At 43.0% G+C, this 17,200-nt stretch overlaps 1 protein-coding gene across 2 annotated transcripts in view; it reads left to right on the plus strand.

The window, feature by feature from the left end:
* nop14 (NOP14 nucleolar protein homolog (yeast)) overlaps positions 1-17,200 on the plus strand; it is a 50,521-nt gene that overhangs the window by 4,263 nt on the left and 29,058 nt on the right. For both annotated transcript variants that reach the window (XM_078560840.1, XM_078560848.1), the window contains exons 2-6: positions 1,322-1,515; positions 9,190-9,324; positions 11,324-11,465; positions 12,450-12,598; positions 14,775-14,903. In XM_078560840.1, the coding sequence (XP_078416966.1) occupies positions 1,333-1,515; positions 9,190-9,324; positions 11,324-11,465; positions 12,450-12,598; positions 14,775-14,903 (738 nt within the window). In that variant the 5' untranslated portion in view covers positions 1,322-1,332. The remainder of the gene's footprint in view (positions 1-1,321; positions 1,516-9,189; positions 9,325-11,323; positions 11,466-12,449; positions 12,599-14,774; positions 14,904-17,200) is intronic.

Consider the following 17,200-nt stretch of genomic DNA (forward strand, 5'->3'; position numbering starts at 1 on the left):
CACTCTCCCCCCCGCTCGTTATCCACTCTCCCCCCCGCTCGTTATCCACTCTCCCTCCCGCTCGTTATCCACTCTCCCTCCCGCTCGTTATCCACTCTCCCCCCGCTCGTTATCCACTCTCTCTCCCTGTGCTGTTTTCACCCAGGGCTGCTCTCGCTCCTGCCGCTGATAGTGGGGCCTCTGTCTCTGTTCCTTGCTCTTTATTCACTCTCTCCCTGTGCTGTTTTCACGAGGGCCGTGGCAACAGTCTGAGATTAAGCCAGTCTGTTCACAGCTTTGTTTTCACATTTGACCCCAAGATGAGCTTCCAACCTCATATTCTTGCCAGCACTAAAAGTGCCCATTTCTGCCTCAGTAACATTGCCTGACTTTGCCCCTGCTCATCTGCTGAAACCCCCATTCATCCCTTTGTTACCTCTAAACTTGTCTATTCCAACACACTCCTGGCTGTTCTCCCATATTCTACCCTCTGTAAACTTGAGGTCATCCAAAATTCTGCTGCCCATGTCTGAACTTGCAGCAAGTCCTGTCCCCCTTTTACCCCTGTGCTTGCTGACCTACAATGGCTCACGGTCAAACAATGTCTTGACTTTAAGTTCCTCATCCTTGCTTTCAAATTCCTCCATGACCTTGCCGATCCCTCTCTGTAATCCCCTCCAGCCCTCCGAGATACCTACGCTTCTTTAATACTGTCCTCTTGTGCATTCCCATTATAATCACTGCACCAATGGTGGCCGGACTGACACCTCTGCTTCTCTATCTCACTTTCCTCCTTTAAGACACTCATTGAAACATATCTCCTTGACCAAGCTTTTGGTCATCTGATCTAATAGCTCCTTATGTGACTCTGTGCCATACTTTGTTTTATCATACTCCTGTGAAGCACCTTGTGACGTTTTATGTTAAGATGCTACGTTAATGTAAGTTGTTGTCGTTAACATAGAGTTTGCAAATCAAAACATTGGTAGTTAAAGTTAGGCTAACCCTAACCCTAAATAAGGCCCTAAGTGTGGTTCCACAAAGAGTAATTGATGCCAGGTCAATTGTTAAAACTAAAAGATTGATAAATTTTTGTTAACCAAAGATATTAGCGATATGATGTGAAGTTAGGCGTTGAGTATATGGAGATAGTTGCAGATCAGCCATGATCTTGTTGAATGGTGGGGCAGGCTACATGGCCTCCTGTTCATATATTACGTATGGCAAAGCAGCCGGAGCTGGTGCAATGTTTAAATGTGTATTTCTTTTAAATATGAATCTTCTCTGACTTTGAAGGCAGTTCTATGCGTTACAAAGAATATTTCTTTTTACAATTACTCAGAACTGTGAAAGATGGGGAAAGCTCAGAAGAAAAAGATCACTTCTGATAACGTACGGAAGACAAAGTCCACACGAGACATTAAGACAAATCCGTTTGAGGTGAAAATAAACAAGCAAAAGTTCAACATTCTTGGCCGGAAGACAAAGCATGACCGTGGGTTACCTGGCATATCTCGATCGAAATCTATTAAAAGGGTAAGAGATTATATTACCTGTTATATATGTTACATAATCTGTTGTTAGTCATAATGACAGAAGGAGGCCATTTGGCCCATCCTGTTTGTGACAATCTTTTGAAAGAACTATCCAATTAGTCCCACTCCCCATCTCTTTCCCCATAGCACTGCAAATGTTTCCTTTTCAAGTACATATCCAATTCTATTCTGAAAGTTATTGTTGAATCTGCTTCCACCACAGTTTCTGGCAGCGCATTCCAGATCATCATAACTTGCTGAGTTTAAAACAAAATTATCTCATATCCTCTGGTTACTGATCCTGCTGCCAGTGGAAATGACGCAGATAGGTTCTGATATATTCTCTCTCACAATGTTTAACCCCTCTATTAAAAAATCTCCCCTTAACTTTCTCCCTTCTAATCAGAACAACCCCACAGTTTATTTTCCATATATAACTAGCTATGATTTATGAAAGGGAAATCATTGGATTTATGAAAGGGAAATCATGTTTGACAAACCTACTGGAGTTTTTTGAAGACGTAACTAGCAGAATAGATAAGAGAGAAACAGTGGACATGGTGTATTTGGATTTTCAGAAAGCTTTTGATAAAGTTCCACATAAGGGGTTAGTGTGTAAAATGAAAGCACATGGGATTGGGGGTAATATATTGGCGTGGATTGAGAATTGGTTAGCAGACAGGAAACAGAGAGGAGGAATAAACAGGTCCTTTTCAGAGTGGCAGGCGGTGGCGAGCAGGGTACCACAGGGATCAGTGCTTGGGCCCCAGCTATTCATAATATAAATCAATGATTTGGCTGAGGGAACTAAATGTAATATTTCCAAGTTTGCTGACAATACGAAACTTGTTGGGAATGTGAGTGGTGAGGAGGATATTAAGAGGCATCAAGGTGATTTAAACAGGTTGAGTTCACGCGCAAGTGCAGTATAACATGGATAAGTGTGAAGTCATCCACTTTGGTAGGAAAAACAGAATGGCAGAGTATTGTTTACATGGTGATACATTGGGAAATGTTGATGTACAAAGGGACCTAGGTGTCCTTGTACACCAATCACTGAAAGCAAGTATGCAGGAGCAGCAAGCAGTTAAGAAGGAAAATGGTATGTTGGTCTTCATTGTGAGACGACTTGAGATTTTTTTTATTCGTTCACGGGATGTGGACTTCGCTGGCTGGGCCAGCATTTATTGCCCATCCCTAATTGCCCTTGAGAAGGTGGTGGTGAGCTGCCGCCTTAAACTGCTGCAGTCCATGTGGTGTAGGTACATCCACAAGTGCTGTTAGGAAGGGAGTTCCAGGATTTTGACCCAGCGACAGTGAAGGAACGGCGATATATTTCCAAGTCAGGATGGTGAGTGACTGTGAGGGGAACTTCCAGGTGGTGGTATTCCCATGTTTCTGCTGCCCTTGTCCTTCTAGATGGTAGTGGTCATGGGTTTAGAAGTTGCTGTCTAAAAAGCCTTGGTGAATTTCTGCAGTGCATCTTGTAGATGGTACACACTGCTGCTACTATGCACTACGGTGGAGGGAGTGAATGTTTGTGGATGTAGTGTCAATCAAGCAGGCTGCTTTGTCCTGGTTGGTGTCAAGCTTCTTGAATATTGTGGGAGCTGCACTCAGCCAGGCAAGTGGGCAGTATTTCATCACACTCCTGACTTGTAGATGGTGGGCGGACTTTGGTGAGTCTGAGGTGAGTTATTCTTCACACGATTCCTAGCCTCTGACCTGCTCTTGTATTTATATGGCTAGTCCAGTTCAGTTTCTGGTCATGGTAACTTCCAGGATGTTGATAGTGGTGGTTTCAATGATAGTAATGCCATTGAACATCAAGGGGCGATGGTTAGATTCTCTCTTGTTGGAGACGGTCATTGCCTGACATTTGTGTAGCATGAATGTTACTTGTCGCTTGTCAGCCCAAGCCTGGATATTGTCCAGGTCTTTCTGCATTTAGATGTGGACTGCATCAGTATCTGAGGAATCGTGAACGGTACTGAACATTGTGCAATCATCAGTGAACATCCCCACATCTGACCCTATGATGGTTGGGCCGAGGACACTACCCTGAGGAACACCTGCGGTGACATCCTGGAGCTGAAATGACTGACCTCCCGCAACCACAACCATCTTCCTTTGTGTTAGGTATGACTCCAACCAGTGGAGAGTTTTCCCCCTGATTCCCATGGACTCCAGTTTTGCTAGGGCATCTTGATGCCATACTCAGTGAAACTCGGCCTTGAGGTCAAGGGCAGTCACTCTCACATCACCTCGGGAGTTCAGCTCTTTTGTCCATGTTTGAACCAAGGCTGTAATGAGGTCAGGAGCTGAGTGGCGGAACCCAAACTGGCCATCAGTGAGCAGGTTATTGCTAAGCAAGTGCTGCTTGATAGCACTGTTGATGATCCCTTCCATTACTTTACTGATGATCGAGAGTAAACTGACTGAGCCTTCTCCAGTGAGTTGTTTAATTTTCCACCACCATTCACGACTGGATGTGGCAGGACTGCAGAATTTGGACGTGACCCATTGGTCGTGGAATTGCTTAGCTCTGTCTATCACTTGCTGCTTATGCTGTTTGGCACGCCGCATTATAGCTTCACCGGGTTGACGCCTTATTTTTAAATATATCTGGTGCTGCTCCTGGCATGCCCTCCTGTTCTTTTCATTGAACCAGGGTTGATCCCCTGGCTTGATGGTAATGGTAGAGTGGGGGATGTGCCGGGCCATGAGATTACAGATTGTGTTCGAGTACAATTCTGCTGCTGCTGATGACCCACAATGCCTCATGGGTGCCCAGTCTTGAGTTGCTAGACCTGTTCGAAATCTACCCCATTTAGCACGGTGGTAGTGTCACACTACAAGATAGAGGGTATCCTCAATGTGAAGGCGGTTCTTCATCTCCACAACAACTGTGCGGTGGTCACCCCTACCAATACTGGCATGGACAGATGCATCTGCTGCAGGCAGGTTGGTGAGGATGAGGTCAGGCATGTTTTTCCCGCTTGTTGGTTCCCTCACCACCTGCCGCAGACCCAGTCTAGCAGCTGTGCCATTTAGGACTCAGCCAGCTCAGTCAGTAGTGGTGCTGCTGAGCCACTCTTGGTGATGGACATTGAAGTCCCCCACCCAGAGTACATTCTGTGCCCCAGCCACCTTCGGTGCTTTCTCCAAGTGGCGTTCAACATGGAGGAGCACTGATTCATCAACTGAGGGAAGTACATGGTAATCAGCAGGAGGTTTCCTTGCCCATGTTTGACCTAATGCCATGAGATTTCATGGGGTCCAGAGACGATGTTGAGGACTCCCAGGGCAACTCCTTCCCGACTGTATACCGCTGTCTTGCTACCTTTGCTGGACCTGTCCTGCTGGTGGGACAGGACATACCCAGGGATGGTGATGGTGGTGTCTGGGACATTATCTGTAAGATATGATTCCATGAGGATGACTATGTCAGGCTGTAGCTTGACTAGCCTGTGAGACAGCTCTCCCAATTTTAGCCCCATAGCTGTTAGTGAGGAGGACTTTGCAGGGTCGACAGGGCTGAGTTTGCCATTGTCAGTTCCAGTGCCTAGGTCGATGTTGGGTGGTCTGTCTGGTTTCATTCCTTTTTTTGAGACTTTGTAGCAGTTAAACCACAAGATGTAGGAGCAGAAGTAGGCCATTTGGCCCATCGAGGCTGCTCCACCATTCAATGAGATCATGGCTAATCTAATAATTCTCAATTCCACTTTCCTGCCGTTCCCCCATAACGTTTGATTCCCTTACTGATTAAAAATCTGTCTATCTCAGCCTTGAATGTACTTAACAACCCAGCCTCGACAGCCGTGTGCGGTAAAGAATTCCACAGATTCACTACCCTCTGAGAGAAGAAATTCCTCCTCATCTGTTTTAAGTGGGCGCCCCCTTACTCTGAGATTATGCCCTCTGGTCCTAGACACTCTCACAAAAAGAAATAACCTCTCAGCATCTACCCTGTCAAGCCCCCTAAGAATCTTATATGTTTCAATAAGGTCGCCTCTCATTCTTCTAAACTCCAATGAGTACAAGCCCAACCAACTCAACCTCTATTCTTAAAAAAATCCCTCCATTTTTGGGATCAATCTAGTGAGCCTTCTCTGGACTGCCTCCAATGCCAGTATATCTTTCCTTAGATAAGGGGACCAAAATTGTTCACAGTATTCTAGGTGTGGTCTAACTGGTGCCTTGTATAGTTTTAGCCTGACTTCCCTATTTTTATATTCATTTGCTTTGAAATAAAAGCCAACATTCCATTTGCCTTCCCTATTACCTGTTGAACTTGTATGTTAGCTTTTTGTGATTCATGCACAAGGACTCCCAAATCCCTCTGTGCTGCAGCTTTCTGCAGTCTTTCATCATTTAAATAATATTCAACTCCTCTATTCTTCCTGCCAAAGTGCATAAGCTCACATTTTCCCACATTATATTTCATCTGCCAAGTTTTTGCCCATTCACTTAACCTGTCTATATCCCTCTGTAGACTCCTTGTGTCATCCTCACCACTTGCCTTCCCATCTATTTTTGTGTCCTCCTCAAACTTGGCGATAGTACATTCACTTCCCTTATCTAAGTCATTAATATATATTATTATTAAATAATTGTGGCCCCAGCACTGATCCCTGTGGTACTCCACTAGTTACAGGTTGCCATCCCGAAAATGCCCCCCTTATCCCAACTCTCTATCTTCTATTAGTTAACCAATCCTCTATCCATGCTCATATACTACCCCCAACACCATGGGCTCTTACCTTATTAAGTAGCCTTATGTGCGGTACCTTATCGAACATCTTTTGGAAATCCAAATATATTACGTGTGATGGTTCCCTTTTATCTATCCTGCTTGTTACCTCCTCAAAGAATTCTAATATATTTTGTTAGGCATGATTTCCCTTTTGTGGAGCCATGCTGACTCTGCTTGATTAGATTATGTATTTCTAAATGCTCTGCAATTACATCCTTTATAATAGACTCCAAATTTTCCCAATGACAGATGTTAAGCTAACTGGCCGATAGTTACCTGGTTTTTGTCTCCCTCCCTTTTTGAATAAGGGTGTTACCATTGACTGTAATCCAATCTTCTGGGACTTTTCCAGAATCTAAGGATTCTTGGAAGATTACCACCAGTGTATCCACTATCTCTGTAGCTACTTCCTTTAATATCCTAGGATGCAACCCATCAGGCCCAGGGGACCTATCAGCCTTTAGCCCCATTAGTTTCCCTAGTACTTTTTCTCTAGTGATAGTTATTGTATTTATTTCCTCCCCGCCTTTTGCCCCTTGATTATTTAGTATTTTCGGCATGCTATTACTATCTTCTACTGTGGAGACTGAAGCAAAGTATTTATTCAACTCCCCTGCCATTTCCTGGTTCCCCATTATTATTCCCCCAGCCTCAGTCTCTAAGGGGCCTATGTTCACTTTGGCCTCTCTCTTCCTTTTTATATATTTAAAGAAGCTCTTACTGTCCGTTTTTATATTACTGTCTAGTTTACCCTCAAAGTTTACTTTCTCCCTCTTTATTATTTTTTTGGTCATCTTTTGTCGATTTTTAAAACTTTCCCCATCTTCTGGTTTACCACTAATCTTTGCCACATTGTATGTTTATTCTTTCAATTTGATAATGTCCTTAACGTCCTTAGTTAACCATGGTTGGTTTATCCCCTTCCTTACTGGGATATATCTTTGTTGTGAGTCATGAACTATTTTCTTAAATGTCTGCCATTGTTCATCAACCACCTTTTCTGCTAAACTCCTTTCCCAGTCCACTCCAGCCAACTCTGCCCTCATTCCATTGTAATTACCCTTATTTAAGTTTAACACAGTTGTTTCCAACCCAAGTTTCTCACTCTAAAACTGGATGCTAAATTCTACCATATTATGGTCACTGTTTCCTAGGGGACCCTTTACTCTGAGATCATTTATTAAACCTGCCTCATTACACATTACCAGATCGAAAATAGCCTGATCCCTGCCTGTCTTTCTCTCCACAGATGCTGTTAGACCTGCTGAGTTTTTCCAGTATTTCCTGTTTTTGTTAGCCTGATCCTTGGTTGGATTCACAACATATTGTTCTAAGAAACTGTCTCAATTACACTCTATGAATTCTTGCTCGTGTCTACCTCTGCCAATTTGATTTTCTCAATCTATATGAAGATTCAAGTCACCCATGATTAATGTACTGCCTTTTTTACACGTCCTCATTATCTCCTGATTTATTCTCTGTCCTACCGTATAGCTACTGTTAGGGGGCCTATAGACTACTCCCACCAGTGTTGTCTTCCCCTTGTTATTTCTTACCTCCGCCCATATGGATTTTACATCTTCCGATCCAAGATCCTTTCTTGCTATCGTACTTATTCCATCTTGTTCTAACAAAGCTACCCCACCACCCTTTCCTTCCTGCCTGTCTTTTCGAAAAGTCACATACTCCTTAATATTTATTTTCAGCTTTGATATCCTTGTAACCATCTCCGTAACGGCTGTTTGATACAACTGAGTGGCTTGCTAGGAGCAAGGATGTCTTACTGCAGCTATACAGGGCCTTGGTGAGACCAGATCTGGAGTATTGTTTGCAGTTCTGGCCTCCTTGCCTAAGAAAGGATATACTTGCCATAGAGGGAGTGCAGTGAAGGTTCACCAGACTGATTCTTGGGATGGCAGGATTGTTGGTTGAGGAGAGATTGGGTTGACTGGGCCTGTATTCACTGGAGTTTAGAAGAATAAGAGGGGATCTCATTGAAACGTATAAAATTCTGACAGGGATGGACAGACTGGATGCAGGGATGATGTTTCCTCTGGCTGAGGAGTCTAAAAGAAGGAGTCACAGACTCGGGATACAGGGTAGACCGTTTAGGACTGAGATGAGAAGCAGCTTCTTCGCTTAAAGGGAACAATTGAGACTGGAGCCTTATTCCTGCAGAATAGTAATTAGCTCTTGGAGGTTTTTAAAATTAAATTTTTTCCCCTACTGTTCCTCCCTTTCTCTCTCAATACAATCTTTCCCTTTTGATAATGGGGGATTCAGCAGTGGTAATGCCATTGAATGTCAAGGGGCAATGGTTAGATTCTCCCTTGTTGGAGATGGTCATTGCCTGACGCTTGTGTGATGTGAATATTACTTGTCACTTATCAGCCCAAGCCCAAATGTTGTCCAGGTTTTGCTGGAGATTCTGCACTTGATTTGACTATAATTCAACCCTTCTTTACATCCTTCCTCTATTTGTTTCTGAAATCTTATTGGGTAAGAAGATACACTCATTCTCTAAGATTTCACCTCGCTGTTATAAGTTCTTATTTCCGGCAATTTGGCACCACAAAAATTGTTTTGTGCTGAAGAATGATGGAAATATCTAACAAATAATGCACACCACAACATGCCCTGATTTAGCAAATTCTGCTTTGTCATTTTATTCTGTCTTTGCATTTTTTTTTAAGTCATGCTAACTCTTTGGGCTAACCAGAAAAACACTCATGGAATCTTAGAAACTTGCAGTGTAGAAGGAGGCCATTTGGTATGTCGTGCCTGTGCCACCTTTTTGACATTGACAGACTGTTTATAAAATTGGGATTATTGAGTCAGCCTGTAAGCAAATAGCCAAATGTTGCACTGTCCATATTACTGGAAAATTTAAGATACTTTTATTATTCACTTGTGTTCCAGCGCACAGAGACTTTGCTGAAGGAATACCAGGATAAGGGGAAGGCCAATACATTTGTTGACAGACGATTTGGTGAATATGATTCTGGGTTAACTGCAGACGAGAAGATGACAAAGAGATTCTCCCTGGAGCGGCAGGTAACACTCTTCTGTTTTAACAAATTAAATAAAACAGCCTGATGAAAATTGTACTAATCTGGGTTGTTTGTTTCCCTCATAGCTGGATACTTTGCACTTTCAGACCTGCTTTTCATTGTTCCATTAAGGGAAGGGCACATTGTCTGATCAGCACAGCGGGTAGCAGGCTTACCTCCGGCTGGTGGGTTCAAGACCCATAGCTGTGATTCGAGTACATGATCACACCAGTGCAGTGCTGAAGGAAGCCTGGATTGTCACAGGTGCCTTTTTTCACATATGAAGCAAAGATTCCCATCTGCCTGTTTGAGTGGGCGCTAGCGATCCCGTGACTCTTTCAAAGAAAATCAGGGAGAATGCCTCATTGTTAACCAAAAGTAGATTTGGTCCCTTCATCGTTTGAATTATATATTTTAATTGATTAGATAATTAAATTATCCCAATGCTAAAACCAATTTTGCAATGTTGTTTGATTAATACGAGTAGATTTTGAATTGTCAGAAGTAGATGCTAATTGGTTGCCTGATTGCCAATGTATGGGATCTTGCCATGCACAAAAGCCTGTCTATCTAACAGTAGGCGCTGTGTTTCAAAATATCCCATTGTGTATAAAGCACTGAAGCATTTCTACAAGGGATGTTAAAACACTAAATGCAAGTCCTTTTCTCACTTCCTCGCTTGTACAATCCCCATCTCATGGAACAAAAATGTTTGAAACCTGCAATAAAAAACAGATGCTGAGAAAAACTGAGGCAGCATCCATGGAGAGAGGAATGTCGGGTTAATGCTACAGGGAGATGACCCTTCATCAGCGCACATAAAATAGGAGGGCGTCTAAATTCTGCTGTCTGACTGATACTTGGAATGCTGCAATTACTGGGGTAACTGGGGGGTTCTGTCTGTCAGTCATTAAGCAGCCTCACCCACTCCCTACAGAACAATTCGAATGCTCTGGGAATCTGACCATTCAGTCATGCCAACTCACCAGCATGCAAGGAGTTTGAATCCTTTGATTATAATGCATGTGCTGTAACTTCCTCTTATGGCTCCTCTTTTCCTGATGCCTCTGCATATATTACTTAGGTTGATGGCCTCCTGCCTTCCCAGCTTTAATTCTAAATAGTAACCTAGCTTTCTCATCATGTACACCTATATATGGACAGTTCTTACATTTGAATGCCTGCCTGACACACTCGGTTTTCTAATGTTGTAGTTTTTGATGGGACATTAATCCAGAATCTTGGAACCCCCACACTAACAGCACTGTGGCTGCACCTTCATGGACAGCAGTGGTTCAAGGAAAAGGCCCAATACCACCTTCTTAAGGACAATTAAGAATGAGCAGCAAATGCTGGTCTTAACAACGACACCCACCTTCTGTAAATTAATATGTTTTTAAAATGGCAGGAGAAGAGGATAAACCAGATGACTAAACACAAAAAAGAAAACTCCCTTGATAAGTAACTGAGCTATACAGAAGGTCCCATAACTTATAACTTACTGTGTCACACTAGCCTATCTGAGCCAGCATGGCAAGAGGAAGCATTGCAATTGGCCACTGTAATCCTGGCCTTGCGGAGAGGCAAAGCAGCAGCTCCCCAATCACTAATCCAGTGCCTCATTTGCACTCTTCATGGCTTTGTATTTGCATTGCTACATTTAATGACTTGCAGATCTGTACTCCTAGATCCCTTTGCACCTCTAACCTACTTAGACTCTTACCGAAAAGCAGAATACTGCAGATGTTAGAAATCTGAAATAAAAACAGGAAGTGCTGGGAATACTCAGCAGGTCAGGCAGCATCTGTGGAGAGAGAAACAGAGTTAATGTTTCAAGTCAATGACCTTTCATCAGAACTTAGACTCTTTTTCCAAGAGGTAGACAACCTCCTTATTCCTCCAGCCAAAATACACTGGCTGACTTATCTTTATTGAAATTACTTTGCTGATTGGTGTGTAACTCTTACTGGATTCGCCTAATTATTTTGGTCTTGTTGTTTCAGCGCCTGCACACAAAGAAGGACATATACAACCTGAATGAGGATGAGGAACTCACCCATTATGGGCAATCCCTGGCAGACATCGAGAAGTTCAATGACATGCCAGACATTGACAATGAAATGGAGGATAAGGGCCTTCTGTCTGGTGAGCATGAGGAGCACTGTGTGGTTTGAATACTCCTGTTAGTTTTACAAAGGCTCTAACATGTGCAGGGCTTGTGTAAGATTTCACTATCAATCCCCTCCTTTAATGTGAAACAGCATGCAGTGTTCTCAGTTGGATATTAATAAAGCACGAGGGCTTCTGTGGAGAAACTGACCTTTAGCCATTCAGTAGTACAATTATAGATTTTTGTATCTACAAACCAGGGTCATATCCAAAGGCAACACTTCAAAGAGAGACTTTTAATGGGAGCTTACTTGACGATGGTGGGAAGATGGTTGAGATTATTAACAGCGTTTTCCACCTCTCTCCGAGGAAGGTTGGAGCGTGTTTCTTAGAGTGGGGTTTGACAGGTGTGTGAAGGGGACAGGAATCTATGATAGATGGTTGTGATGGGACAAATTTGTCTTGATGAATTAAAGAAAGAAAAACTTGCATCCTTCATGACCATAGTGCCTTAATTAGTCAATTAAGCACTTTTAAAGTGTAGCCAACGACTATATGTAGGAAATGCGGCAGCCAATTTTCACACAGTAAGGCCAACAAACAGCAATAAGATAAAGGCTAGATAACCTATTTTGGGCAATGTTGATTGAGGGGTAAATATTATCCCGAACACTGGAGAGAACTCCCCTGCCCTTGTTCAGAATGAAATGTCTTTGCATTTTTTAAACTAAGTCTGAGCTCTCAGGTGAACTTATCAACTTATCCGATAGACAGCATCTCCTGACAATGCAGTGCTCCCTCATTACTGCTATGGAATGTCAGAAATGATTTTACGCTCTGTGGTGGAACTTGAACCCACAGCCTTCTGACTCAGAGGCGAGAGTGCTACCACTGAACTGTGGCTGACAGCTAATACTGGCATAACAGCTAAACATTTGCTTTTGAAATAAGTTGTGAATACATGGCTGGCTGTATCATTCTTTATGCTCCTTAAGTAACTGGTTCCCTCAATGCTGGCAGCTGAGTTCACTGCTGCTGCACACTTCGGAGGTGGCGGGCTGTTGCAGAAGAAGATTTCGTCTAAGCAAAAGGGCGAGGAGGAGGAAGCAAAACCCAAATCCCGGAGAGAGTTCATTGAAGAGCTTATTGCTAAATCCAAGAAGGAGAAGGTATGCTTTGCAAACTGCTTCAGGAAACTTACAGTGTGGTGGTGGTGGGTGTTGGTTTTTACCATTGGTTGGGGAGGGGAAGCTGAGGCGCCCCAGGCATAGGTGTCACAGCACCTATCTCCTAACCGTGTCGTCTGTGGTTGCGGTTTGGGGTTTGTCTAATTAAGTGAAGTTTGATGTCAGACCACATATTACAATTTTCATCTCTCTAGTGCATGCAAAGAGATATCTTGGGGCAATGGAGAGCAAATGGATGCCAGTTCAGCAGGAAGGTGGAGCAAGACAGTCAAAGGAAGCTGTAGAACATGGTCAAAGTGGGTCTTAAGGTGGTTTTTGAAAGCTGGTAGGTTCATATGGTGAGAGGAAGGTGGCTGAAGGAGCTGAGAGTGGAGCAGCGATCAAGGGTTTTGAGGCGTGTTAGCTAGTACCTGAGGCTGGAGGAGTCCACAGAGTAAGGAAAGGTGAAAGGGATTTCAGCAACTTGCATTTGTATAGCACCTTCAACATAGTAAAACATCCCAAAGTGCTTCACAGGAGCAATATGACAAAAAAACACCAAGCCACATAGAGACATTAAGTTAGATGACCTTAGTCAAAGAGATATTTTAAGAAGCGTCTTAAAGGAGGAGAGGCAGAGCAGTTTTGGAAGGGTTTGGGGCCCAGATAGCTGAAGACATTGCCACCAATGGTGGAGCGATGGAAATTGGTGGCAAACAAGAGGCCAAATTTGGAGGAGTGCAGATATTTTGGAGGGTTCTAGGTTTGGAGGAGGCTATAGAGCTAGGGAGTGGTGAGACTATGAGGGATTTGAACACTAGGAGAAATTTAAATTCAAGGTAAACTTGGAGCCAATGTAGGTCATTGAGCACAAAAGCAATGAGTGGACAGGACTTTGTGAACTCGATGCAGCTGCTGGGCTATGAATGGGCTGAAGTTTACGGAGGATGAGAATCTTTTAAGTTTCTGGCATATGGGAAGCCAGTGAAGGCTGGTGAGGATGTGGGCAGTCATGAAGGTCATGAAGTGCGGAGGTCACAAAGAGAGGGCTACAAGTGGTTCAGAGCAGGGGGTGATAAGAATGGGTTTCAGAAGTGTAACCGGTAATGGGTGGGAGGTGTCACAGGGAAGCAGCAGTGCAGGTAGAAGGTAAAAGATGTTGCATTGTTGGGGTGGGGATTTTGCAGAGCTCCAAGATTCCACAGCTCTGGACAAATGTCTGAAGGTAACAATTGAGGTGGGAGAAGGTTTTAAGTCTATATCGTGTAGATATTTACAAGAACCGAAGAGGCTACCTTCACCTTTTTCCATTGTGAAGCTGGAGATGTCTTGATTCATTCTGGATGTCAGGATCTGAAAAGCAGATCCTGTCCTTATGTGCGACACATCTTTCTCACATACAATGTTGAGAGCAAAGATATGGCATTGCAGTGAATAATGTGTGACAGTGCAGGCCCAAATGCAATTGATGTGTGATTTAACTGTGGAAAATAAGTTAAATCTCCCTCCTGTCTACATGTCGCCACATTGTGCGCAACCTATAATTAATTGAACTGAGTGATTTTGTATGGTGTTTATTTTTCACTGGTGGGCAGTGTTTTGCCAACAGGAGCTTATCCCCTCAAACGTTGCTCAATCCATCAAGTTACAATTTTTGAAAAATATTTAACTGATGTGTATTTAATCTCCTTTGTATATCTAACAACAATTTAGCGTATTCCAGTCATTTTTATATAGAAACCCAATTCCCACTTATTTCCCTCTTGTGCTCAATCAGTTCAATTTGTCGCAGTAATAGATGTGAATTAACTTGCATTCCTGGTAGCACCCATTCCATGTTGTTCAATTCCAAAACTGATTATATGACTGTTTTAAGCAGGTGATCTTTAATTGCAAATTGCTGCAAAATCGGGCTGAGGCTGGAGAAATTTAATTACAAATGCAGCCAGTCACTTTGTGTAAGACACTGCATTTGACTTTTCCAGTGTTCATTTCTTCAATGCAGTCTGAATTTTCACTGTGTTCCACAATTGGTTTGGCTGTTTCATTTCATATGGAGTTAGGTTGCACATCAGCCATGATCTCATTGAATGGTGGAACAGGCTCGAGGGGCTAAATGGCTTCCTCCTGTTCGTGATTACCTATTTTTGGTAATGATGGAATGTTCTAATCTGAACAGCACGAGCGGCAGATTCAGCGAGACAAGGCACAGGAGCTGACCGAGAAGCTGGACAAAGATTGGAAAGAAGTCCATTCCCTGCTGGCTCACAAAACCCCCAAAGTTGAGCACAAGGAAGAGAAACCCAAGGTAAGTGATTTCAGGAACATTTGGCTGCTTCATATGACCTCAGCCATTGAATAAGCTGCCTATTTTGAGCTGAGGTAATTTAAAAAAGAAATCATCTGAATTTTTACTGTCCCTTACAATGTTTTTCTTCTGTATTTATTCATTCATGGGATGTGGGCTTTGCTGGCTTGGCCAGCATTTATTGCCCATCCCTAGTTACCCTTGAGGAGGTGGTGGTGAGTTGCCTTCTTGACCACTGTAGTCCAAATGGTGTAGGTACACCCACTGTGCTGTTAGGGAGGGAGTTCCAGGGTTTTGACCCAGCAACTGAAGGAATGGCGAATAATTTCCAAGTCAGAATGGTGAGTGGCTTGGAGGCGAACTTCCAGGTGGTGGTGTTTTCATCTATCTGCTGCAATTGTCCTTCTAGATGGTAGCGGTCAAGGGTTTGAAGGTGCTGTCTGAGGAGCCTTGGTGATTTCCTGCAGTGCATCTTGTAGATGGTACATACTGCTGCCACTGTGCGTCAGTGGTGGAGGGAGTGAATGTTTGTGGATGGGATGCCAGTCAAGTGGTCTGCTTTGTCCTGGATGATGTGGAGCTTCTTGAGTGTTGTTGGAGCTGCACTCATCCAGACAAGCAGAGAGTATTCTATCACACCCCTGACTTGTGCCTTGTAGATGGTGGACAGGCTTTGGGGAGTCAGGAGGTGAGCTATTGGTGCAGGGTTCCCAGCCTCTGACCTCTTATATATATGACTGGTACAGTTTTGTTTCTGGTCAATGGTAACCCCCCAGGATGTTGATGGTGGGGGATTCAGCAATGGTAATGCCATTGAATGCCCAGGGGTGATGGTTGGATTCTCTTGTTGGAGATGGTCATTGCCTGGTACTCGTGGGGCACGAATGTTACTTGCCACTTGTCAGTCCAGCCCTGGATATCGTTATTCATCAGTTGCTTGTAATGCCTGGTTGCTGGCACTGAATGGTGCTGTTGTGCACTGTAAATTATTATAGGAACAGTTAAATAAAATGTAGAGATTGTCCCACTGTCTGGACCTCAATGTTTCTCTTGTATGCTTCCGACCTTTCTTCTTAAGTGTTTTGCTAAGCCTTATTGTAAGAGATTCTGTTTTACGCATTGTGATCATTCATGTCACCTGCACTTTTTTTTTTAACCTTAAACTGAAAACCAGTGACACTTAACAAACAAACAGAATCTTTGAAATTTCCAGCACAGAAGGAAGCCCATTTGGTCCATTGTGCCTATGTTGGCTCTTTGGAAGAGCATATTGAAGAAACAGTTTCCCATTAACCATTAGAATAATTGCAGGATTTTCAGAAGCATTTATTTATGCTAGCTGGTATCCTATGTCACAACATATTGTAACTCTGTGGACATGCTACTTTATAACATCGAGTGTTATACCAGACCTATAACATGCCATAAGGTGGAGCTACGTTTAGGTGGCCCATGTCAACCTGACCTCGTGTGAAAGACCTCTAAAGGGATCTAATACAGTAATATTTGAATGATCTGTAGCCTTCCGAGTTATGTGGCAAAGTTTTTTTTGTGGTGTTACCCACCTGAAAGTCACTACACATCAGTGTAAAAGTTTCAGTATGAAACAGCCAGCATCTGTTCGCAACAAATAAGCGGAAGATGGAAGTCAGTTTGAGTTTACTTGCTTTTTATAGAGGATTACCAAATGCTTTCAAATTTTCAACTCCAGACCCTTCACCAAAATTGACCTCACCATTCCACGATTCTTTCTTTCTCTTTTTGTGCCTTTAAAAAATATATATATTATTTTGTTACAACTTCTTACCATTTAAAATAGTGATATCTGGAGTGACAGAAGCACTGAAGAATTTTTTTTACAGGTAGATAAAGTTCCTTATTCTATTTTCAGTTAAGTATAACTTCTAGCAAAAACTCCATTAAGGAGAAATCTGCATTCTTATGTGGAAAAAGTAGGGAGAGTTGGATGGCTCTTTCAAAGAGCTGGCATAGACATGAAGGGCTGAATAGCCTTCTAGTCTATATGATTGTATGAAAGTAGAGCATGGCAGCTGCATTATTTTCATTGGTGTCTAATATGCATGACGTCACTTTCTATACCTGTATCATCTCACTGGAAGAGACCCAGGACATACTGAGGATTGTACGTGAGATCTTCCAGAGTTTAATGGCTCAGGTACTCATTGTCTTAACAGCTGAGCCATTGGAATGAGGAGTGTTGGGGGGAAGCTAAGCATATTGGTTAAAGGAACACGCCACCCATTTTACCGTATGTATTTTTGTTCCCTAGAATCAAT

The sequence above is a fragment of the Cetorhinus maximus genome, chromosome 2 (assembly GCF_964194155.1).
Source record: "Cetorhinus maximus chromosome 2, sCetMax3.hap1.1, whole genome shotgun sequence".
Taxonomy (NCBI): Eukaryota; Metazoa; Chordata; class Chondrichthyes; order Lamniformes; family Cetorhinidae; genus Cetorhinus; species Cetorhinus maximus.